The sequence below is a fragment of the Micropterus salmoides genome, unplaced genomic scaffold (assembly GCF_014851395.1).
Source record: "Micropterus salmoides isolate LMB-PRFRI ecotype aquatic unplaced genomic scaffold, ASM1485139v1 Ms_hic_scaffold_13, whole genome shotgun sequence".
In the NCBI taxonomy this organism is placed as follows: domain Eukaryota; kingdom Metazoa; phylum Chordata; class Actinopteri; order Centrarchiformes; family Centrarchidae; genus Micropterus; species Micropterus salmoides.
In genome coordinates, this window is record NW_024040374.1 from 7,450,316 (window position 1) to 7,476,318 (window position 26,003).

Below are 26,003 nucleotides of genomic sequence, written 5' to 3' on the forward strand. Positions count from 1 at the left end.
TTTTCCTTTTCCATGGGGCTTAAGTATTGCAGCTCGTTTTGATACAATGATTTGTCTATACCTCATTCTCTTCTCTGGTGACCTCTGAACTCTTTGCTCTGTGGTTTCAGTCTCATCTCACAGAAGCTGAGCAGTGGCCTATTCATATCCTTCCCCAGATTACTTTACTTTCCTGGCATTTCCTTTTTGTATTTCTTATTTCCTCCTGCCTTTGTTATATATGCCCCTGTGTGACCCCTGTGCAACAGAGTCCTCTATTGGGGTGGGTGGGGAGTGGGGGTGGGGGGGTTGTGTGTCATCTAGATCCCTCAAGCGTATAAGCTTTGATCTCTTTCTTCACTTCACTCTGTGTGTCCCGGCTGTAGCAAGACTGCTGACTCATCTTGTTGGATGTGCATTTCTTTTAAAATTAGAGGGCGTGGTGGTTTCTCAGGGCTAAATGAAATTAATCTTTTCATTTCTGTGAACAACATTGTAGGTTCATTAGAAATAACAGTCACAGTTGTGAAAAGATAACACCTCTACTGTTTTTGTCCTAAGCAATGATACAGATCAGACCTAAAATGTGCTGAAAATAATTTAAAAAAATATGCAAACATTGTGCAGTTATTTGGTATAAACATATACCTTTCTGTAAATTTTGGTAAATGTTGCAATGTTGCAATGCTGCAATTTTGTCCACAAGTATATGACTCTAGCTAGCTAACTTTATAAGCCCACGCCCACTTTTTATCACTAACAGGTTTAGAGTTCTGTTGAAAGCCATTCAGGAAACTGTAGGAAATTACTAACGAAGAGAAGTCAAGATACACGAAAGGGAAAGTAACTGACTGATAAATTGGTGTGCCGATAATAATCAGCTGATATCAGCTAATTGCAAATAAATTGATATTTGTGTTTTCACAGCCAATAAATTACATAGCCAATAAATTAGAAATGAAGAGACGGATCCTTCATTCATGTTGGTGTAGTGTTGTTGTTGCATAGTTTGTCCACTCTACAACTCTCCTGTTAGCTAGGGATGCACCGAATGTTCGGCAACTGAAATTAATCACCCAAAAACAGCAAAAAAATCACTTTTGGTGTTCAGCCTAGTAAGTCAAAAGGCCGAATAAATTTTACCGAACAAATACACTGACATTTGTCGACAGTGTGGAAGCATTTTAAAGTGTCAGGGAAAGATGCAAAAATCGCCATTTGCAGACACTGTTCTGCTGAATTGAACACATCCACTCCATCTGTGGCTGACTTCTTACAAAAGGTCTCACCCACTTTGAGTGTTTCTGTCACTCGTTTCTGAGAAGGCGAACCACACGAAAATTTGGAGTCCACACGTGTTCAAGCCTTTATGGTAAAACCACTGAAACGGACCAGTGCGAGCTGACAGGCAGGTTAGCAACTTTATCCTGTCATTTTCTCTCTTTACAAAGACAAGTGTTGCAGAAAGAGAGTCCTATCTGAAGAGAGGCTATGAATTCTTCATGGTACTTGGTACGAGAACCACATACAACATTATTTATCAAAGCTCCTTCTGCTTCCCCCTGCCGCCTCTCTCACAGTGGAGGCATTTGGGAATCCCTGGGGCACATGGCCGGTGTTGTCAGGGTGGGTTTTGGACCTCTTCCTTGGGGGTGGTTGACTGGGGGGGCTGGGCCCCTGTCCGGGGCCGGCCTCGGGTTTATGGAGCTCGGGGGCTGCTGACTCTGCCTGCACTCTGGGGGGGGAGGGGGGGATGCCTCCGGCTGGGCTGGGGGACTGTCGGCCCTGGTTCGCATCGCAATTCCTCTGGGAGTTGACTTTTCTCCCACCCCTATTGGCTACTGGGGGTACACAAACATATACACTAGGGATGAAACAGTATGAAAATTTAATATCACGATTATAGTGACCAAAATTATCACGGTTATCAGTATTGTCATGGTGTTGTAAAAATGTGCTAATGATTATAATAACAACAATAATAATAATAGGACTAGTAACAATAGTCGTTGCAGCAGAGGGCACCGAGCAGGAACAAGGGGGCAGCCGGTGACCCGCAGCCACAGATCCAGAGCCAGAAAACCTGCAGGAAGTGATGAGAGGAGAGGGACGAGAAAGCACAAGACTACCGGAAAGGGGAGAAGTTGAGTTAGTAACATGCAATAATGGGATGAGGTTGCATACAGAGGGAGAGAAAGTAGAGGAGAGAGGCACTCAGTTTATCATAGGAAATCCCCCAGCAGTCTAGGCCTATAGCAGCATAACTAAGGGATGGTTCAGGACTCGCCTGAGCCAGCCCTAACTATAAGCTTTATCAAAGAGGAAAGTCTTAAGCCTACTCTTAAATGTTGAGATGGTGTCTGCCTCCTGAACCCAAACTGGAACCTGGTTCCACAGGAGAGGAGCTTGATAGCTGAACGCTCTGGCTCCTAGTCTACTTTTGGAGACTCTAGGAACCACAAGTAACCCTGCATTCTGGGATCGCAGTGCTCTGGTGGTGTAGTAAGGTACTATGAGCTCTTTAAGATAAGATGGTACCATTAAGAGCTTTGTAGGTAAGAAGAATGATTTTAAATTCTATTCTGGATTTTACTGGAAGCCAATGCAAAGAAGCTAAAACAGGAGAAATATGATCTCTTTTCCTGGTTCCTGTCAGAAATCAGTCAGTGTTAGACAGTGATAGTAACTGTAATGAGCTCAAAAACTAACATAAATACAGAGGAGTCTGTAGCGTTTCTAGATATGCTGGTTGGTTGACTAAACTGTATAACATGTTATCATGTGCAGTGGACGAATAGACTCTGCCAACACACGACACACACAGCAACAGCAACAACAACATTTTTTACGTTTAGCGTTTTTACAAGAGCAGCAACACTGAGAGCTTCAGTTTACAAGCTGTCAGCAAGTCAAAGAGACAAACCAAAGCTAAAAGTTCACTCACCATGTGTTCACTCTAAGGTCATTTTCTTCAATCAAGTTTTCTTCAGCACTCTCATAAAAACTAAAATACGACCAGACTTCAGAGTGACTGAAAAATCTCCCCAGCGTTGTCTTCCACCGTGTTGTCACTGACCCAAACAAACCCACGTTGCATTCTGTGCTTGTGCACTCAGACACATACAGTTGCACATATAGACACACAGACAAACAAAGGTTCTCCCTGGAAGAATTATTTCTGATGTTTTTCATTCAGTTACTTATTTAAATGAATTGTTATTTCAGCTCTCACGGCGGAGCTGTGTTGTTTATTTATGTTGCCTGATTTTTTTTCTCGTTTTAATTATTTCTCTCAGTTGTCAGCTGTTTATTGCTGCTGTTCGGCTGGTTGTCTCGTTGTTTTTGTTTGTTTGTTTTTCTCCGCCCCAAGCCCCCTCCCCGTTCTCTTGCAGGTTTTGGTGCTTTCTGCAATTGGTGTTTCCTTCTACTATTTCCTGTTGTCTCCACCCCCCATCCCCGTTCTCTTGCAGGTGTTGCCCTTTCTCTGTACTGTCTGTTTATGTGGTGTTTCTGTTCCAGGGGACAGACATGGGGATGTCTGTCCCCTGTCTCTCCCGGTGACAAATACATTTCAATAAATAACAATACAGACAAAGGAGTATATTAATACTCTCTTGTTAAAGTAAAATCTGTCTGGCACAATATGGTATCCAGCTCCTCATACTCATACCAGGCTGCCGGGCAGGACAGGTTAAAAAAATAAATAAAAAATTCAATCAAATTGGGTTGGACTTGATGAATTTAGCGAGAGGATCCACATGTGACAATGTACGGTTTTAAAATAAGGTATCTATACAGTATGGAAATAAAATTAATTGGATTACATTCACAGAAAGTATAAAACCATTAAAAGTAAATGGACACATGTAATTTACTTTACCGAACCCTCTCGGGCCTCAGACCCACCCACCATAGTCTCTCCAAATCCTGTGGGAAACACTGAGTAAATAGCCCATTTTGACTTTTTAATTTATCCAATGGTTAAAAAAAGGCATAATAAATGTAAAAAAATGTTCGGTATTCGGTAAAGTTTTTCATCATATTCACTTTCGGCTTCGGCCAAGAATTTTAATTTCGGTGCATCCCTACTGTTAGCAAAAAACTTGACTGGAACATTACAAATCCACCACAAAACACCGCATTCAGTTGTACTTTTGTTCAAAGTACTATTTATAACAGTAAAAAAGTTTATTTTTAAACTGTATTATTGCATGTTGTCTTGGTGAGGTCTCATAACTAATACATAACAAATGTTTGTTATGTAAAAACAGAATATCTGCCGATTTATCGGAGTATGGAATTTTAAAATACTCAAATGTCAAAATTTGCATCGGTCTTAAAATCCCATCAGTCTTGTTCTAAGGGAAGGTGTCTGCAGTCTGGATATACTTATGCTAGTAGCCTTGTAATTTAGCATGTTAGCATGCTAACATTTGTACTAATTGGTACTAAAGATCAAGTACATCAGAGGCTGATGGGAATGTCTTTCGTTTTGCAGCTACTTAGTCATAAACCAAAGTATTGGACAGATTTAAACATTTTGTTGGCATTAGACTAGAAGAAGTTAAAATTTCTCCAAAGGGATGACAATTCATGTAATGTGAATAAAGGGACACAATGCAATGGCAATTCATCCAGTAGTTGTTTCACTCAAAACTACAATGGTCAACCTCATGTTTGCACTAAAGGAGAAGTCAGGGAATCACCATAATCAGTAGGATTCATCTACTGTACAAAATTTCATTGCAGTTGAGCTAAAAGTTGTTGAGATACTTCAGTCTCAACCAAAGTGGTAGACCGACCATCAGATTGACATTATAATCCATATAGCCATGCTGCTGGTAACATCAGAATCTGTTTTGTTTGCTTGGAGACACTGAACAACATAACTCCTGAAATGGACTGACCATTACAAATTACAGTTTAAGTGAATTTTTAAGTTTTAATTTTTCTTCTTAACAGGCACCTCAGGTTTAATTAATGTCTTCCAACTTTTTAAAGATAACCTACTTTGGCATTTACCTTTATTCCATAGTTGACAGGAAGGGGAAAAATATGCAACAAACGTCCCTGGCCAGAATTGAACCAGGGATATTGCGATTGCATTGTATGTGCCTTAGACACATAGGGCACCGGTACACCGCATGTCATGAAGTTTGCACACTTTTTGTTTACCATAATTTCAAACCTGAGAATCGAGACCTGTTCCTTGCTAAAGTCCGCATAAGCTTCTGTTTATTGTTGATTTGGCGACCGTTCATCATTTATCATTAGGTATTCAAGTTGGAACCACAGTTTGTTACATTTTCTTTAAACTTGAATGCTCATGTTAGATATCTCAGTCAAAGGCTATCAATATTTAATGACTAGGTAGTGCCTCCATAATGTTTTCTGTCTCTATATTGTTTTCTTTACATTATGGATTCAGGTGCTAATCTGCCGTAATTACATGGGGAACATGGACATGAGTGAGATTGACCACTTTATGCCCATTCTGCTGAAGAGAGAAGAGGAGGCTGAGATGACACCTATGGTCAGCCATGGCTCCTCACACTTCCTGTGGATCAAACACAGCAACCTTTACTGTATCCATTTGAGTTCATGTCTGAATAATGTGCTTCGTTGTGGCTGTTGCTGTAGCCTTTACTGTAGTAAACAGAATTTGAGTCTGAAGCTCTTTGTGAAGTCACCAGTTTTTCATAGTATAGTTTTCCAGAGTAACTGGAATTCTTACTTTTACTTAATGTCCCATCAGTCATGGGTATTCATTATCATATCTGCAGAGAAATTAATATAATATAAAATTAATATAATAAAAAAATGCAGTGGGGATCATCTAATATATAAAACCTGCCTTCAGTACCATAGGAAGTCCTGTACTTGAGTTCTCATTTCACAGCCAGTTTAAAAAGTGAACACAGATTCACCATTATGTGTTATGCACTATATATATATCCTCCTTTCTTAATATAAGATCAGGCAGTCAAACTTCCTCCCACATTATTAATTCAGCATGATATTGCAGTTGTAAGTGGTATTCCCAGTGCACAGCATTAGAGAACTGAGCTGTTTTACTTCCCTGTGGCCATGTTCTCAATTGCTTGCGAGTGTGATGCATTCTGCTATCTTTTTATGCCATTGCATTCATCTCACAGCCACCCACAGTAGCTAAAAGATGACAATTTGCATGTTTGTTTTGACTGAAGATACCGTGCCTGTCACTTGTAGATGTACACTTGTTTCTTAACAGACATTTTTCCAGTGGTGGCGATGACCAAGAAGAATGCCAACGCTGCGCTGGTGTACTCCTTTCTTTATAAAATTGTCCAGGTGCGTCTTTTCCGTGACACTTCTTGACAGTCCAAATCTTTAACTTCTGCTTGCTACTTACGTTCAAAACGTGTTAACGACTCATCTTGCCTGATTGAATTGTTGTTAATTGAGGTGGCAGATTATATGATTTTTAATACAGACCAATAAAAAGTTAGTGTTTTCAGTTCTTTTTCTGTGGTTTGATTATAAAATGACCAAACGACATGAGGTGCTATTACACATGTTATTTAATTTGCTGTTTCCTCATCCATATATCTGTTCAATGCTGTGGCTTTGAATAAAAGGTCTTGCTATGAGCTTCAGGGCTTCAGGCGTCTTAAACAGCCAGCAGATGGCATGAATTTACACTTTCCCACAATGCAAAAAAGATAAATATACAGACAAAGAACTTGTAAATCATAGACCTACTATAATATAAGGTGTGTCAATCTGCCTGTTTCTGTCTGTAGGTATTTAAGGAGTACTTTAAAGAGCTGGAGGAGGAGAGTATTCGTGACAACTTTGTGACAGTGTACGAGCTGATGGACGAGGTGATGGACTTTGGTTTCCCTCAGACGACTGACAGCAAGATCCTCCAAGAGTAAGACATGAGTCAGACATGGCTAATCATGACAGAACTTAAAATTGAAGCAGTAACTGTAGAACTGGTTTTCCTAAAGGTGCCACCGTGAGCAAGATAACAATATTTACATTTTTGCCAAAACTTGGATGAATTGTGTTCGTTGGCAATGTGTTCTGGCATTTTAAGTGGAACATTAATCAGGCTGTTGAAGTTGTAAGGTTAAAGTTTTATACTCTCAAAGGCCATAATTGCTGCACTCCAGTCTGATTTTAATGTAACCACATTAACTCAAGTGGTACATGTATTGTCCATCAGGGAACAAAACATGGACATTTTTCAGTGAGATAACAGCTATGTATGTCCTACTGTAAGTGACCAGCAGAGATGTGAGTACATGGCGATCCTGTTTAAAGTGCCACTGGCTTTTTCGTTGTTTTTCATTCAGCAATTACAGCCAGTGACTAAAGCTATAATGAATGGTACCACCTTATTCTGTGATTGAAATGAACTGAAGCAGCTACTATTCTTGGGCTCTATAAGTGTTTAGTATCATGTTGCGTAAACCAGGTTGTTTTGTGTTTTCCCTTCTCTTGGCTCCTGAGAGAGGCATTTGTTTCCAGGGAAAGGCGCAGTGTTCACTTTACAGTACCACAGCAACGTTGATTCTGTGTGCACATGGTCAGCTTTGCTTCTGATTAATTGTGAACTTTATATTTGAAACGTTGAAATTTCCATGGTACAATGTGTACCATTTCCGTGTCTCAAATGTGGTTGAGCTTTTTGTGGTAATATGTGATTGATGTTTAAATTTGTGTGCTGTGCACCAAGGCTTAGACGAGGTTGCATGTGTGTACATGTATGTGTGTTCGGTGTCTGAATAGGGTTGATAATTACCAGGCTCCTATTGGCACTCAAACACAATGACACCTTCAGCTGGACACACTCGAGACTCTCAACAGAAAAGCCCTGCTCTTTTCTTCTCCAAGGAGACACAAAGTCTCATTTCTCTCTTGTGCACACACACACACACACACACACACAGACACACATTCACTGTGTGTCTCTGTCTGCAGGCTGTTCCAGTCCTCTGACATTTTTTATGCCCCGACCACCACAAAAACCTTCTCTTCTCTTACGTTATAACACCAACTACCTGGTGAAAGTGTAAATGTGTGAACGTGAGTGTGTGTGTGTGTGTGTGTGTGTGTGCGTGTATGTGTGTGTGGGTGGATGCAAGAGACTGAGCAAGTGAGACTGCAGGGATGCGTGTGTGTGTGTGTGTGCGTGTGTGTGTGTGTGTGTGTGTGTGTGTGTGTGTGTGTTCGTATGAACCTTCATGCGTGTGTGGGTGTGTATGTTTGTTTGATATGATTGCTATTGTTATGCTAATCTGTCAGTTTGCTGCCAACCCCCGCTTCCAGATCCTTTCATTAGCATTTCTAAGGAGAATCAGGGCAAAACGGAACAAAATAACCCAACTTCGACCCCAAGCCCACTTGTCGCAGCCTTTTATCTCTCAGCACTTCCATATTTTGCCATGTGTCGTCATGCTTTCAAGACCCTGTAGGTGGGAGGAACTAGGCCAGGATACTAGGGAGAAAATGTTGCCTCAATCTGCCAGTCAATCTAAAACTTTATTTAGCATGTTTTGTTGCAGACATTGGATAGGGTGTACAGTTGAACTGAAAAAAAGACCTACAGTTAGTGTTTGTGTTTTGTATTTGTTCAGTAGGCTTTGATTGGCTTCATTAGTCATGACACTACTCAAACAGTTAACTCAGTTTAAAGCTTCTATAATTTATATTTTTATACAGTGTCAAATGAAATGTGAAAAACTATGTGAAAGGGGATTAACTAGCTGGTGAACACAAGGGAGCATTTAGCAGCTAAAGAGCGAGATATTTCCCACAGGAGGAGATCAACAGAGCTAAAAGACAGCAAATATTGGACTTACATTCACCAGGTGGCCAGCTGTTGATCCATACCTGCTGGATGTGTAAATAAACATCTGTTTGATAAAAGGAATACTATCAGTTTAAAAGGTAATATGTCAAAGTTTTTAACATTTTTCCTGCTGCAAACAGATGGCCAAAATTCATTCAGTCATTGCAGGTTTAAAATGAAGAAACCAGAATCAAAAACAGTTATTTTAGCAAAGAAATCAATGTCACAAATATACCACAATATAATATTACAGATCAGAATTAAGACCAAATGGCTACATTTCCATGAAAAGTGCAAAATTATGGTCAAGCCAAATTAATTTCATTTAAATAGCCAAAAATCATAAATGTGCCTCAATGGGCTATGCATTTGTACGTACAACCACTGTTTCTAGACCTTTGATATTGTTCCCTTGTGGTAACAGCACATATGGATGTAACTAACTGATTTGTGCAATTTTTGTTACCAGAAGCACAGTGCAATTTGGAAGTTAGTATAGTGTGCATAACTACATGCAGCCTATTTCTCAAATTAGCAACCGCATTTGGGACACACATACCATTCCTGTTGCTGTATTTAGTACACTGAAAGGAAAGAGCACATATATACACATACACACATGGGACATCATACATGACAATGGTGGTAAGATTTCATTCCAAAACAATTAGTGAACTATGCCACCTTGTTTGCATTAACAGTTTCAGCTGTGTTTGACTTCAACTGTGGGTTTATTTTCTGGAGCTGCAGACTTTGCAAACACATACTGCCCCCAAAAAATATTGTAAGGTATGCAAATTATGTTGTTTTCACCTTTTCCTACTTTTGTAAAAGAGAAGCTTGAGAACAGCAGAAACGTGGAACATTGGGTTAGTAAGTCATTGACTCTGGGGGAAATGGGAGTAAGTGGGAGAGAAGAGGTCAGCAGAAAAGACACAGACACAGGGAGGAGACAAAAGATTTCTTCAGGTATGCACATTTTGAATTATCGTCAATCTGTGTTCTTTTAGTTTGGTAGCGGCATAACATATTAGTATGCATTTTGGTTCCTGCAATTTATTGATTTTTATTGAATTTATTTTAAGTTTCTGCTAAACATCCGTATCCTGTCCTTCTTTGAATAATATTAGCCGCTCCACTGTAGGTTCAAGTGCAGGTCAACAACACCAATTGTGTCTAAAAGTGTCATTTGTTTTCTTGAAAATCTTTCCGAGGTTACTGAGCAAATAATCTGACAGTCATTTATACTGTAATGACTTTTGGCTATTTTTAGTGAGGGCCAAAAAAAATCATGCACTGTAAATAAAGTTGTACATTATTAAAAACATAACAATAAAGAATTCTCCAAAACTGGAATATATTCCAGGAAAGAGTGGATAGTATAAATTAGATGACAGCTTTGTAGTGGAAACAAGGCCAATGAGAATTAAATAGTGGCGGGGGTGGGGGTGGAGGGGTCAGGCAGGTGTTCGGGTAAAAACAGAACTGGTCACATGTTGTTTACCTGAGAACAGCTTCCTGTTCTCATGACAAGTCAATATGTCTCCCAGGACACACTCTGCTACACACTGTTAAAACAAACGCTTGCACACTGAAAGAAAACCTGCTGTACTGTGCAGTGAATAAGGGGATCGATGGATGGATCATGGATCAACAGATTCTTGCTGATAACAAAAATGTATCAAGTAGAGTATGCTGATCAACCTAATTAAGTGCAAAAGGGCAACACTGATTAATCAAATAAAACATTTTGAAGCTGCACCAATTAATATTAATAATGGATCAAATGAATATATGTAATGTGCAAAGAATTGCTCCCAGTGATGAACACACAGCGAATTATGACCGAATTCTGCAGTTCCACTAGGCTCTATGGTGAGCTTTAACTGTTTTGGTTCACTCTCACAACTCTTATTGGTGTTGTTTCCAGGTGCAGAAAGTAGCTGCTTTTAGTGAAAAAGCTCTGAAAAGCCATTGCTGACCAAAGTTGGTGACTACCTGGTGAACATAGGGAAGCAAATGGCAGCTAACGAGACAAATATTTCCCCCGGGAGTTAGTGGAAATCAAACAGAATTCAAAGGAGATTGGATATGGGGCTTTAATTTGCCAGGTGGCTAGAAACAAGTGAATGTTGAAGTTGTTCTGTGTTTCCTATACTGTACATATATGCAACTGTTTGCTAACATGTTCACCATATCAACTTAATAAGATTATTTTAAGATTAATAAGATAATATTTTAATGTAATGTTGACAACTTGTTGCACTGTGCTCCAAAGTGGCCAAAAATAATTAATTCAGTCAACTCTTAAAAATAAATGCTCATCGCAAGCTGCCAAAACCTGCCACTTGGAGCAAGTGTGCATCAGTTTTTAGACTCTTCATTGACTGTGTGAGTATCTGTGGCCTAGATGATCACTAAATGGCTTGATGAGCATTAAAACCCATGTCTGTCTTAATCAGTGCACCTAAACACTGACAGAAGATTTTCCACAAACAACAAAAATATATTGATGAAATTTCTAAAAGAAAAGTCTCCTATTAAATGTTAAAATCCTTGAAGAAGCCTAACCTATGAAAGCTGTTCTGGCATCTCCCGGTTGCTCAGGACTCTTTAAGACATTTTTTGTATCATGCAAACAAGTACATGTAAGTCACGTTATCTGTGGCTGCAGTCACAATGGGTTTATGTAAATCTCAATTTTCCAATTACATCCATGAATAAACTTCATACAACATGAATACCAAGCTTCTTTAATTTATTCACATTGGAATAGCTAATTTATTTTAAGTTATGAGGTGTGATTAATACAAAAACAAAACTTCCTCGAGAGATTGGGTTTATGTTGAAAACACATGTTGTTTGTTACCATTTTCTATTTCTTTATTCAAATCAAGAATCTTATGTTGTTGATGAGACTTACACTGATCAGCCATAACATCATGACGACCAGCCTAATATTGTGTACGTCACCCTTTTGCCGCTAAAACAGCCCTGACCCGACGAGGCATGGACTCCACTAGACCTTTGAAGGTGTGCTGTGGCTCTAAGACGTTAGCAGCAGATCCTTTAAGTCTTGTAAGTTGCGTGGTAGGGCCTCCAAGGATCGGACTTCTTTGTCCAGCACATCCCACAGATGTTTGATTGGATTGAGATCTGGGTAATTTGGAGGCCAAGTCAAAACCTTGAACTCGTTATTGTGTTCCTCAAACCATTCCTGAACCATTTTTGCAGGGGTCAACATGGACACCCCGACTGTCTGCAGCTACGCAGCCCCATACGCAACAAACTGCAATTCACTGTGTCTTCTGACACCTTTCTGTCAGAACCAGCATCAGCTTTTTCAGCAATTTTACCTTCTCTGTTGGACCACGCCAGCCTTCTACCCCCACATGCATCATGACCCTGTCGCTAGTTAACTGCCTTTCCTTCCTTGGACCGCTTTTGTTTCTTGATTGGTACTGACCACTGCAGACTCAGAACACTCCTCAAGAGTTGCAGTTTTTGAGATGACCCAGTTGTGTGGCCATCACAATTTGGCTCTTGTCAAAGTTGCCCAACTTTCACTTGGCCATTTTTCCTGGGCTATGACAATTATTTTTAAAACTCTGCTGATGAACGTACTTAATTGGTTATTCAAATTGTTCCACTCAGCAGGATTACAGACTGAATTTGAAAACAGTAGTGTCACAACTTCTTTCTGCCTTTGTCTCTTTCAGGTACATCACCCAGCAGGGTCATAAATTAGAGGCTGGAGCTCCTCGACCTCCCGCCACTGTCACCAACGCTGTGTCTTGGCGGTCAGAGGGCATCAAGTACAGGAAGAATGAAGTTTTCATGGACGTCATTGAATCAGTAAATCTATTGGTGAGGACAGTATTTGCTTTGTCAACATCATATCTTACAAAATAAAATCATAAAGTGAAAATTCACCAAAAAATTAGACATTTATAAATCAGATGTAATTGTGTAGTTCAGTGAAGTAGAGTTTCCACACAGCAGCATGTTGCAGGCTTAATAGGTGCACCTTACTGCTGCAGCATGGTTTATTTCTCTTTTATTCATACCGCTATCTTTTGTCCACTGACCAGGATGGAAAGACTGGCAGGATGTCTTAGTCTGATACAGAGCCTGACTGATACTGGATAATTGAGGCGGATACTGATATTTGAGAGTTTCAAAAATGAAAATGATATTTCCACTGACACGTTTACAATTTTTAAAATAATCAGAAATACACAAATGTTTTTGAATCCCTTCAATTTTCCCAAAAAAATAAAGAATTATAATCAAGATATGTTCTAAGAAAGCCATTTCTCGGTTGAAAGATAAAATCAGTACTCTGAGGTGGACAAACTGTGACATCAACAGCAACAGTGTTTTTAACCATCTCATACACATCTTTGTCATTTCAATACTTCTTGTTACTTATCAACTTGCCCAATTGATCTGTCTAGCTCTGGGGATACTGATATAAAGTGTAGTGCATGATGCAAAGTTTCCATTTTTAATAACAAGTATTACACATAAGAAATCATTGCCCAGTTCCCCTTAGATAACAGCCCTAATAAAAGCTGATAATTGATTGTTTGTTTAGGGATGAGTTAGAGCTTCTTGATTGTGGCAAAAATCATGATCACAATCACGATTATTTAAAACAATAACTCATCAGCTTAGGAAACATCATACATTTATTGAATTTTTTTATTGGTATAAATGCATCAGGCTACCCCAAAAATCCCCCAAAATATCTCATGAAAGAAGAAATAGTAATCCAACATTATTAACTTTAAGCGCAAGAGGATGACAGCAATGCAGTTTTTCCCCGTTATGTTACATAAAACTGAAATTCAACCAAGGTGTTCTGTCGAGAGATGCAGTTACCTAAACTAAGAAAAGTGTGAGTAAGAAAAGTCACACCGCTGTAAAGGAAAGGAGTGGACTGGATTTTTTATAAGACATGATGAAAACGGAATACGGCACAGTATTTGTTTTATTTCAATAATCTTGTTTTTCATTATCGTTGGAAGCCAAAATTGAATTGGAAAATAAAATGTGATCAATCACCCAGACCTAGGATGAGTTCTGTGCAAACTTAACAACATAAGCCTACAGATTTCATCAGTGTTTATAATGTTACTTTCAGCATGCACACCACAGATCCATAGCTGTAACAGGCATTCATTCTATGATGATTATTTAATTATAAATTTGAAGCACATCAAAACTGTAAATGCACATACACAGAAAACCGTAATCAGGTACTCTTACATCCACAATACATCACTCATCCAGTCATATGTATTTAACTGGTAGTGATGTAGTTCATACCAACCAGCAATGATTGATTTGCCAGAAGGGCAGAGCAACCGCAGCAACAGCAGTATGGCAAAGTCTATACGTTCTAAGCACGTGTCCACAGCATTGTGTAAGTACGCTCAATGTCAGAAGGGGAGACAAAAGGTTTAAAATAGATGGTCCTTGAGGCTAAGTCAGTGCTAAAATTGTCTGTCAAAACCCTGGAATGTTTTGACTCCTCCAAACAGTTTCCCCTTTCCTTGAATTGAATAGTTAAGGAAACAGTCTCTAATTTTAACAATCCTGTATTCTTTTTCAGTTTGATATTTTGTGGTATTTATGTTTCTTCATTGTGTGCAGTAATGAGTGACTTATACAGTTTTATATTTCAAACGTTAGTCAGTTACTTAAGCAGACAAAATGCATGAGGACACAACAAGTGCCAGAACAAGTGATGTGACTATACAACATTTTCAACTTTTGACATAATCTCTACCTACTTATAATAATGTTACGTTGGTAAATTGTTGTGACATGGTTTGAAAATGGAATGTATCCTATTCATGTGATAATTTGGTGGAAAAGTAAATTAAGTAATTAAATACAGATTTTCTTAGAGGAATTTTTAACTAATGATAATATTCACTCAAAACAAGTTATTATATTCTTCTAATTCTTTATAGTTGTTATATTTGTCTCCCCCTGACCTTATATTATCAGATATACTACATAGAATGTAATAATGACTGATCAGTGTGATAATGTAATGTTATTATTACATAATAAACTCATTTAAAGAAGAATGTTATATTTTTAACTGAGGAATACAGGCTATGGCTCAGATTTCCTGCAGCTAAAGAAGCAGAACAGCTTTGTACACATGAACGTGTTGTGCCTTTATAAACTGACAAGAAAGAGAAATGACTTTCCTCTGAAATGTCATGTCCTTGAAGCAACACCTCAAGGACAACTCAACATAGAGTTGCAGGTTTTATGAGCCAAAAGGAAACTGATAGTTATAGGTATTCAACCACTGCTAGTTAGCTGTAGTTGTCACTTCCTTCCTTTTCTGTGAACAGAGACTAAAAATGTTCTTCATCTTCTTTCACATTACACACATTACTTACTCTTCTCACGCTGCATGCTGAGAGCTTTGCAGTCTTGTTCCTCAGTCTCTTTCTAACTGCTGAATGGCGGACCTGGTTATCAGTCTGTTCTCCTAGTGTATAATCAGGAGTCTTACTACTGATCTGCATACACTACATTTGTATTTTGAGGCAGTTTTGACTGTGAAGCTTATATCATAAACAAATACTTCTCTTGTTTTATGTTATGTTTTGCTCCTCTGTCTATAGGTGAGTGCAAACGGCAGCGTCCTGCGGAGTGAAATAGTGGGCACCATCAAGCTCAAAGTGGTCCTGTCTGGGATGCCTGAACTCAGATTGGGCCTCAATGACAAAGTGCTATTTGAAATCACAGGCAGTAAGTAAAAGTGTGAGTCATTCTGAGGAAGCAATACAGTCACATAGATGGTGAAGTTGACTCAACTCACATGCGTCATCTCAAAATACTTTCATATGTTTTGACAAACTCTCATGTTGATCGTATTTTAAAATGTTGTTGGTGCATGCTGACCTTCATTTAAGTCAGTAGTTACAAACTTTTTTTGTCAGACCCCCACAGTTCTGTCAGATGAGCGGTTCATTTATATCACCTGTGATGTTCCAAGTCTGTTCATTTGTATTGTTTTAAAAGTGGATGTGTTGCTGAGCTGTTGATTAGTCAAAGGTTGATATTGCTACAGTAATTTGTTTGTACACAAAGAGATCCTGGAATGCTTAGATGTTTAGACTGTCGCTCTTTATTTACAGTACTTTTGGTCGAGTTTGCATTTGTAGTATTTTAGTGGCAGGGAAAAAAATTTTAATTTCTATTTTTGGCTGAGCTGCGATCTTTCCATATACTTCCCAGTAACTGCTGGATTGGTGCACTTTATTTCACACTTCGCTGTCAGACATATTCATAAGTGACATGTGAGAGGAATATGAGGTCACCCTAAACATATATTTGCTAGAAAAATGCCAAAAATATTTGTAAATATGCTACTGGTTGATTGTTGAGCATTTGCTTATTCACTTTCCAGTCCTTAAACTCAACCTCAGATTTCCACCTTCACCTCCTCATTCTGTCTAAACCCCTTACTTCTACAAATCCCACACTCAGCTTAGCTTTCATCCTTCCTCGTCTTTTACACTCCTCCTACTTTCCCAGTTTTCCATTAATGTTTTACACTTCTACATCTCCCCTTGTCTGTTCCTGCACCCTCTGCTCCTTCTCCCTCTTTTCCTTCTTCTCTTTTTCCAACATCCCCCCCCACCGCTCTTTATTGAAGAGGAAAGGCTCCATCACTGTCTAGCCTCTTTGCCTTTGAGTTAATCCTCACCCCAGGCTACAGCCCTACAGATGAAAGGTGAGAGTCTGTGGATATCCTGTATATGCAGCCCACAATCCCCCTGCTGTGTGTTGCAGTCTGGGAAATAACATATCCTCAGAAAAAAATTATCAGAAATAATGATCAAACAAACACACTGACAGATACAGCAACACACTCACACTGAATGCTAAACAAATATTAAATTCCCTCTCGGCGGTTACAGTTTTTTACATATCATTTCACAGTCATTTGGTGTTTATCATGTTTCCTTGATCTGTAATCTGTATTTGATCACAGCTGTATGCAGCCGAAATGTGAAAAGTATAAATCATTTAACACTGCCCTCTGCTGGAAGAATTGCAGAATGGTCTGTCCAGCAAACTGAGAGAAATGTCATGCAATTTTTAGACACCATTCAGTCAAGACAAGCTGTAATCAAAAATATCTGGTCATTTTTATTACAAATCAGAGGTGTTGGGTTTTTTTCTTGTGGATGTGAGCTTTTTGTTTTGGGACTATTTGGTTTTTAAATGGCTCTCAGCCTGTACATAGACAGTATACGCTCAGCTGCAGGCTATTAACAATTATTTTCATTATCAATTAGCTTCCCTGATAAATTCTAACTCAAATTATTTATTTTTACATTTTTTATTTAACGTTAATTTAACCAGGATATAATCTCATTTTCAAATTGCTGTCTAACTGCAGATATTTTTGGTAATACTATGATATCATGTCTTCACATTTCAGAAGGTGGATTTCAAGAAATATGAGGCGTTTTTGCTTGAAAGATGACTTAAACAATTAATGGACGATCAAAAGAGTTACGGGTTAATTTTCTATCGAAGTTAATCCACTAATCGTTTCAGCTCTGAAAGCTATGTATCATGTGCCTTCAATCTCTTTAAATGCTTAGTCTATGTAAATTGTCTCTTCGGCCACCCACATCAACTATATCACAGATGCTTTGTACAGAAATATCTACCAAATCTACCATTACAAAACAGCTCTCTGTGTTCCCTATCTCTCTTTTTTTTACCGTGCAACAGCAGACAGAAAACAGATTAGGTTCCTTCTGTCTGCTGCTGTGTATTAAAAACACAGAAACAAGTGAGAGCAGCTTTAAAGGTGAACCACGGGGGGGACACTGCTGCATTTTCAAACCTCACCTGACATGTACACACACAAACTCACACAAACCTGTCTCCTCTTCCCATATGACCTTTCTTTCTTGTCTCCTGTGTGTGTGTGTGTGTGTGTGTGTGTGTGTGTTACTGACATAAATAAACAGAAATAGAGAGACAACAGAGACAAGCTGTTTTAAAGGGGTTCCCTGATTTGCTTGTACAGGAGTGTTGTGCTCTCCTTAGACCTGACCTCATCCAGTCCCCACTCAGTCATGAGGAAATGTCACATACACACAAAGGCACACAAACACAGAAGCAAAATCAATAGAGAAACAAGCAAGCAAACATGCATAAACCTATGCACATACACACACTCGAGAGAACAATGAACAAGGAAGCTGCACACACAAGTACACACACACACACACACACACACACACACACACACACACACACACACACACACACACACACACACACACACACATTCTCTCTGACAGGCCTTAGTGCTGGTCCAGGGTTGCATTCAGAGCAGGTGAGGCAAGCTTTAGATAACTGTTGAATGGGGGATTTATATGAAGGCACACGGTCATTACAGCAGTTTTCCACCACTCAGCACCCTCTATTAACCAACATCGTCCGTTCTCCAGCAGACTTTAGATGCCACCATTGAGGAGGTTGCGCTTTTAACTGGCTATTGCAACAGTGCTGCAAATTATCTAGCCGACACAATCTGCCGATTTTGTAGTTCTCAAGTAGAGCTTTAGAAATATAGGCTAGATAAAGGGTAGAGTAGTGCTTAATTGGTCACTACCTATACTGGTAACTGTACTCTAGTGCTATGTCATTTGTCGATCAACAGAATATGAATCAACAAAAAAATTTAGTGATCAAGTACTCATCAATTTATAAAGCAAAAATACCAAATATTCACTACAAATGTGATTATTTGTTTTTCAGTTTAGTTTTAACAATGCATTTAATATCTTAAACCAAATCGTTTCAACCATAAGCACTGGGAAATTATGATTTTCACAATTTTCTGTCTGTTGACTAATGATTAAAATCTCCTCCTGAGGCTATTTGTGACTGGTAGGTTTGAAACATCTCAAATGACATAAATGGCTGTGTATTTTAGCAGCCATATTAGTAATGATATAGTGAGAAAAAATACTGACTGATGGTATTTATTTGTTTAATTTAGTGTGTGTGTGCGTGCGTGCACGTGTGGTTGAATTTGTGAGGCAGCTGAATGGGCTTCAGTGGGGTAATAGATGATGGCAGCAGGTTTTGAAAGCATGCAGTGTGTGTGTGTGTGTGTGTGTGTGTGTGTGTACATGTTTGTGGCAGCTAAATAACTTCAGTGGGGGACAAGAAGAGGGCAGGTGCATTTGGTAGCACACTGCGTGCACTGTGTGAGTGAGAGAGAGGGAGAGAGAGACTGAGTGAATGTTTGTCAGTCATCGTTACCTTGACCTTGATTTCCCCAAGGCTGCGTGGAAGGCTCAATCTTTTTTGTGTATTTCTGTGTGTGTATTGTTTGTGTGTGTGTGTGTGTTTGTGTGTCTCAGGAGAGAAGAGTAAGACAGTGGAGCTGGAGGATGTGAAGTTTCATCAGTGTGTCCGTCTGTCACGCTTTGAGAACGACCGCACCATCTCTTTCATCCCCCCCGATGGCGAGAGCGAGCTCATGTCCTACCGCCTCAACACTACAGTGAGTGGGACACATCAACAGATGCTTTTCTTTAACACACATACACACTCAAACCCCCTAGATACCAAAACACCAAAAACACGCTTCTTATTTCTCTCATATTAAGGCGTGTACACAGATCACAACCTAGAATGCTCCTTCTTTTTATTATCTTCCTTTCACAAAACTTATTATTATTATTAATAAGGCTTTTATGTGCCTGTTCACAGTGTACACACATTCAACAACAGTAATTGTGAGACTGATCCTAACCGATCATTTGGTATATATTGGCCAATATTGGTTTATCACAAATATATTGGTGTTGACGTATGTTGGCAAATATGGATATATAACTTGCAGTATGTTTACTGAAAACACAGTACATAAAAATACACAATACAACAAAATCTTTTATTTATAATAATTTAACTTCCAGTGAAGTTTACGGTTCAAAATGTATTGTAGTCTTATATTTACTGTTAACATCATTATTGATAGCGTTTTGCCTCAGTAGATACCGTTGCCACAACTCTTACTCTACTTACTCTACTTTTAAATTGTGTGTGGTGTGTAAATAACAACTGGCTGCCAGTATATCGGCATCCACTATTTTTAAAACTCTCTAACATCAATCACTATCTGCCTCCAGAAAATCTCATATCAGTAGGACTCTTGCAGTTGTGTAGTAACTGAGGGTGTTTGTGCTGTGTTGATACATTGTAGTAAGTTTAGTAATGATAGTGACAGTGTAAGTAGCTGTAATAGTTCAAGTATTATCAGTAGGAGTTATTAGATAGTAGTAGTAACTGTAGAGTTGATTATAGTGTCAATGGGAATGATGAGAGGTGGTGGTACTAGTAAAGGTTATTGTGGTAATTTTTGAGATGTCTTTATAAATATCACTGGTTGTGGAGTTTGTATTCACTGTGGTGAATCAGTTAGAGTACGCTTCAAAGGTTTCTTGTACTTTGACTATAGTGCTGTACAGGTTTGCACTTGGTGTGTGTGGTTTCTAGAATAACAGAGGAAAGCTCTGTGTATATATAAAGCTTTGTATATATAACACACAAATACAATCAATTAGTTACACTGGAAGACCTGTAAAACTGTGTACACAGGGTGTCAACCCAACCTCAGATATACTTACTTATTATATATAATAAGTCACAAGAGAGAATACATCCACATTATATACTAAGAAACCAACTATTTGCTTGTAGTGAAGTATTCACATGTGAGATTCAACAAGGAAATGAAAATGTCACCCAAATACAACTGCAAATATATGTTACTGCCTAGTACCAGTGACAACTAATATGTTTAGTTGTTGAGTTAACCTTCCCCTGGCATTTTCTGCTACGTCACATGCTACTCATTTGCTGCTGAGTTGCTCATATACATGCTGTCCAGTGACCTTAAGTTTACACAAGGGAGGCTGCTGTGCCTAAAATCTACTGCCAGCATTCTTAACAGTTATCGTCTCCCTTGTACAAACGCAGTGTCGCCCCCCCCCCCGGTCCACTGTGTCACTCTGGTAATGCAGTTCAGCTCTGTGCTCGCCCCTCTGACCTTGTCCACTCGCACTCTCTGACAGGTGAAGCCTCTCATATGGATTGAGAGCGTGATTGAGAAGTTCTCTCACAGCCGTGTGGAGATCAAGGTGAAGGTAATGATGAGTGACACACAAACCTGACCACACACATAGAGTACCATGTCCTTATCCACTCATCTAGTCCCTTCACTGAAACCTATTAAGTATTTATGACACATACTTCTCAGGTGGATTACCGCTTACCATCTGTTTGAGGCAGTAGTGACCATACAGACTAAAAATAACTAGCTGCAGTGTGCATAATCATAAAGACCTTTATTTGAATTGGGATGTGCATGCTATTTTGTTGCAAAGGTCTCAGATGACATTTGAACTCAGTCTTCTGTCACCTTCCACAGGCTCGGAGTCAGTTTAAGAGCCGTTCCACCGCCAACAATGTGTCCATTCTGGTGCCAGTGCCCAGTGATGCTGACTCACCCAAGTTCAAGACCAGCACAGGAAGCACCAAGTGGGTGCCGGAGAAGAGCGTGGTGCAGTGGAACATCAAGTCTTTCCCTGTTAGTGTGGCAAATCAACAAAATATCACAGTTTATATCTGAAAAGTACTTTAAGCACATGCTGACGCTACCGAACAGTACTATGTTGTTTCAACCCTATCAGGTTTCAAAGTCAGTATCAGTATGATACACAGTGGTGTAACTCATAGTACAGAAGTATTTTGGGGTACTTACTTGAGTATTTCCATTTTTTACTACTTTATACTACCACTACAATTCATGGGCAAATATTGTACTGTATTGTTTTAACTTTTATTATAAATGTAATTTCTAGGTACTTTACAGATGCAGATTAATAATGCAAAATATTATCAACACTCTAGCTTTAAGTAAAAGATGTGAGTATTTCTTCTACCACTGATGATCACCTCATATTGTCATGAGCTTGAGCCAGTCCTAATGTTGAAAAATGAAGCAGCCATTTATCACATTATGATCAGCCTCCCCACACACAAAAAAATAATCTTGTCTCTCCATTCTCTGCTTTTCCTTTCGCAATTTTGATGCCAGTCTCTGATGTCACCAAACTATAAATTCTTCAAAAGGGAATTTTTTTAAAAAACCGAGCAGAGCATTAATTCAGTTGAGGTTCCTTTTATCCGCCAAGTTCTGATATCCCCTCAGTAATTCATTACACCTTCAGCTTGTCAAGGAGGGTTAAGAATTGCCATTACTGGTGACGTATTGTTATCCACTTCGTTTATGACTGCAGTGCATTTTTCTCTGTCACTGTCAACCTTTAGACACTATAAAACTGCATTTTCTCACAGGAAACCATACTTAACTTGTAATGTTTGATGGAGTGGTTCGAGGAAACAAAGATGAAGCGTGGCTTGTTATGATAAGAGACTGATAAACATACTCATCCGCAGTCCACCAGGCTTCAGCTCCTTCCAGTTATTTACAACCCTGATCCATAAACCCATTACCCTCCTGCAAAGGGGCAGTATATACAGCTTTTAAAAATGAGTACATTTGCCATCAGCTATTTTAAAAGCACCCATCTGTACATCTTTTACAGATTTCTCATTTACTGGGTATGGGTATGTTATGCAACAAAATAATTGTTTTCTTATCAGCTGTAGGCAACACAGCAACTATATAATGGCATGGGAAAAATACTGTAGTTAGTGTCAGTTATTTAGATTTTTTAGTTTATTAAATGTTCGTAAAACTTATTTTCCCAATCAGATAGACGGGGTTCTACATGGACACACAGTTATCTGAGAAACAGAGTTAGAGCTGTTTGAGTTATTTCCAAAAAGAAGGGGCAGGGCTCAGCTGGAAAAACATGATGTCACATACAACATGACGGGAAGAAATGTGATAACAGCTAGTAGGTTGTTTACTTTTGTTACCGGGCTACTACCAATGAAAACCAATAAGAACACACCCAAATAATCCTGATGATACACATTAGCTTAGTTTTTGAGTGTTAAACTAAAAATGACTATAACTATACTAGACTATAATTTGATTGTTGCTTATTTAGTCATACATTTTTAATGTTAAAGAGAAATAGTCATTTGATTTGAAGTACAGCTAAACAGACAGTGCTCGGATTATGTGTTTTGCAATTGCTGGTATGAAGAATGATTAACCAGTTTTTTGTGTTTATAGCCCATACATGTTTGACAGGTGCTATATCCACAAATTGATATCTGATTCACCTTGATAAGTGAGTTGTCTCACGTTGCCATGAATACAACCTTTCTTTAGTTTTCAGATAAAACAACCTTGTATTAATTGGAGTCAAACACCTGGGAACAGAACTCATGAAACAAATCTGAAAGGCTTTGTGAATCTGTCAATCTGAATGTAATGTTTTAAGAGCTTTGTGGCCTTTTTTTCTGTTTTTGCATGTGTAGGGTGGTAAGGAGTACATGATGCGGGCACACTTTGGTCTACCCAGTGTGGAGAGTGAAGACCTAGAAGCAAAGAGACCAATCACCGTTAACTTTGAGATCCCCTATTTCACTGTGTCTGGGATTCAGGTTGGACCCTTTATTCACACTCACCATACAGTCCTACTTCTTGTTTTTTTTATTTATAATTTTGACAATGCACTGCTTGACATTCACACATGGGTGCACTGCAGAGTGAATGCAAATGGCTAACACTAGATTAAATAAACCTAAGTCCTCGCACAATCCGGGAGGTTCCTGTAGTTTCAAATCACCTCATACACTTTGTTACAACTGGCTCTCCACTGCGGCAGAGTGTAAATCTTACAGTACAACAAAACTGCCAAATGATAATGACACATTTATGAGATGTATATGATCCCCACCTGAGTATAACAAGTTTAAGGTGCTTCAGTTTTCCTGTTTTACATTTTGTCACGAACCTGTGAAAACCACTTATTTTACTTTATATTTTATTTCATGAGCTTAAAAAAATGCACACTTTTCAGTTTTGTAAAATGCTTTATTTCAGATAACCAAATGGGTTTTAATAGTTAATTTAGCTGTAAAAGTGGAATAATTTCCTCATCCCATAAAGAAAAATCAGTCCTTCAATTTCTCTTAAAAATTTGGAGATAAATGGTTTTCAATGGACAGAGAATAACTGCTATAAGTGGGCTGCCATGAAGCATACAGACTATATACAGTAGATGCTGGTGTGTGTGAATGAGTGAAATAACTATCTTTAACCTATCTGTGATCCCTAGGTGCGTTACCTTAAGATCATAGAGAAGAGCGGTTACCAGGCATTACCATGGGTGCGCTACATCACACAAAGTGGAGGTGAGAACAAACCTGCACACAACACACACTACCGATTGTGATACCTCAACTCTTTTTTTCCCCCAAATTTAAAATCTGCGTATCTGACTGTGTGAAACTCAACTGAGGATTTTTTTTTTATGTAAGGTAACATCAGGTCAAGTATTGTGGTGCTTGAAAACTAAGTTGGCAGCCTGTTGTGACAGTTGCATCTGTAGTTTTAAATGCCCAGAAAACCTGTTTTCAAAGTAATTTTCTGAAAGATAACATCCTAAGTTATTATCTGTTAAGTTTAACATCAGGAGTGTGATTTGATCAGATTTGCTTGACATTGGCATCTCCCCCAGAGAAACAAATGTTGACCAAAGCTCTTTTCCAGAGAAATTAGAAATACAATAACATATATAATTTATTGAGATGAATGTTAAATGACCACAGTGTGTAGGACTTGCTTTTTTCTGTCCAAAGTCCAAACCTATTAGCAAATCGGAGGTTACCACAAGGTTAAAAAGGATGCTTTTGTGGTGAGAGCAGTGTCAGGATCCCTGTTTTTGCAACACTATTCAGTGTGTGGACTGGGAGTGAACCCAGATGTATAACATCTATCATATTCATCACCATGAGTCAGGGCCTCAGGGGCTTTGAATGACACCACACAGAATGCCAAGGATATAAACTTTACAAGCCTGCTAGCTTGTGGTGAAAAATTCTTCATTTCTCATTTGTCCAAATTTGAACAGGTCTACTGTAAAGTCAAGAGAATGCAGTCAAATTTGTTTAGCAAAGCTGGCACCCTGAATCTGTAGATTCAGTTGCTGCCCTAGGAATGAACCTGTCTGCATCACATCTCAGAGGTGACACCAAGGGAGACAAGCACTAAGAGATGTTTCAGTGTTTGTGATGTTGAAGTTTTATCATCCCACTAACTTAAGATTTCACCTTAAATAATGTTGAAGCTACATCTCTACATTAACCACATGCTTGATTTTTGGACAGATCATACATCATTACATATTGCCACATTAAAGCTACAGTATATTGATGAGACTGCAGCAAAATCCTTCTCACTAGCTCACTAGTTTCTATGGGAGGCAAATGGAAATGATATGGAGATGAAAGCCCAGTACCTCCACTGGACTACTGCCAGAAACCCTTAAGTTTCATACCTACCATACGCCCCAGGAATGAACCTGACTCCATGACATCCATCATATACTTTACTTGGATGTGTCAGGTACGAGTCAGGCGCTGTGGAGGTTGAATGATGCCACAGAGTGCCAGGAGGTTCCCAGGGTGGCACTCAGCAAATGCCAAGGTTACTATTGCGTTGCTGTAAGGAAGCAACGTGGGAGGGGGAGTTGAGTAACAGTGAGAGAAAGAATGATGGGGTTAGGGGGACTGGAGAGAAGGCTATCACCTTCCTCTTATTGTTATCATCAGCAACATGGAGAGGGAGGGGCAGAGACAATGGGGATGATCACATTTCACTCAGCACTAGATGCAGACACTCTCACACTGATTAAACAATACCCTGATACTGTAGACTAACTGTGCTGACTTATTAATGAGTGATGAACAGGCATTTAGCTGCTGTACAGTACAGCAGAAAGTGACAACGTCATGAACATGACTGCAGCTGGAACTTTGAGGTGATGATGAGTTTTCAAACATCAAGGTGTATAAAATGTTATCTATATAACATAATTTTTGGATTGGGGATACATTCCAAATTTGAAGCAATGCATTTTCAGACAGTAATGTTCAGTACAATACATGGCCAAAAGTATGTGGACAT

The 26,003-nt window shown here is 38.9% G+C and overlaps 1 protein-coding gene across 1 annotated transcript in view; it reads left to right on the forward strand.

The window, feature by feature from the left end:
* ap1m3 (adaptor related protein complex 1 subunit mu 3) overlaps nt 1–26,003 on the forward strand; it is a 31,829-nt gene that overhangs the window by 3,796 nt on the left and 2,030 nt on the right. Inside the window, exons 2-11 of the mRNA XM_038715278.1 lie at nt 5,408–5,564; nt 6,242–6,309; nt 6,762–6,892; nt 12,538–12,685; nt 15,472–15,598; nt 19,249–19,391; nt 20,968–21,039; nt 21,324–21,482; nt 23,351–23,476; nt 24,154–24,229. Of these exons, the coding sequence (XP_038571206.1) occupies nt 5,408–5,564; nt 6,242–6,309; nt 6,762–6,892; nt 12,538–12,685; nt 15,472–15,598; nt 19,249–19,391; nt 20,968–21,039; nt 21,324–21,482; nt 23,351–23,476; nt 24,154–24,229 (1,207 nt within the window). The remainder of the gene's footprint in view (nt 1–5,407; nt 5,565–6,241; nt 6,310–6,761; nt 6,893–12,537; nt 12,686–15,471; nt 15,599–19,248; nt 19,392–20,967; nt 21,040–21,323; nt 21,483–23,350; nt 23,477–24,153; nt 24,230–26,003) is intronic.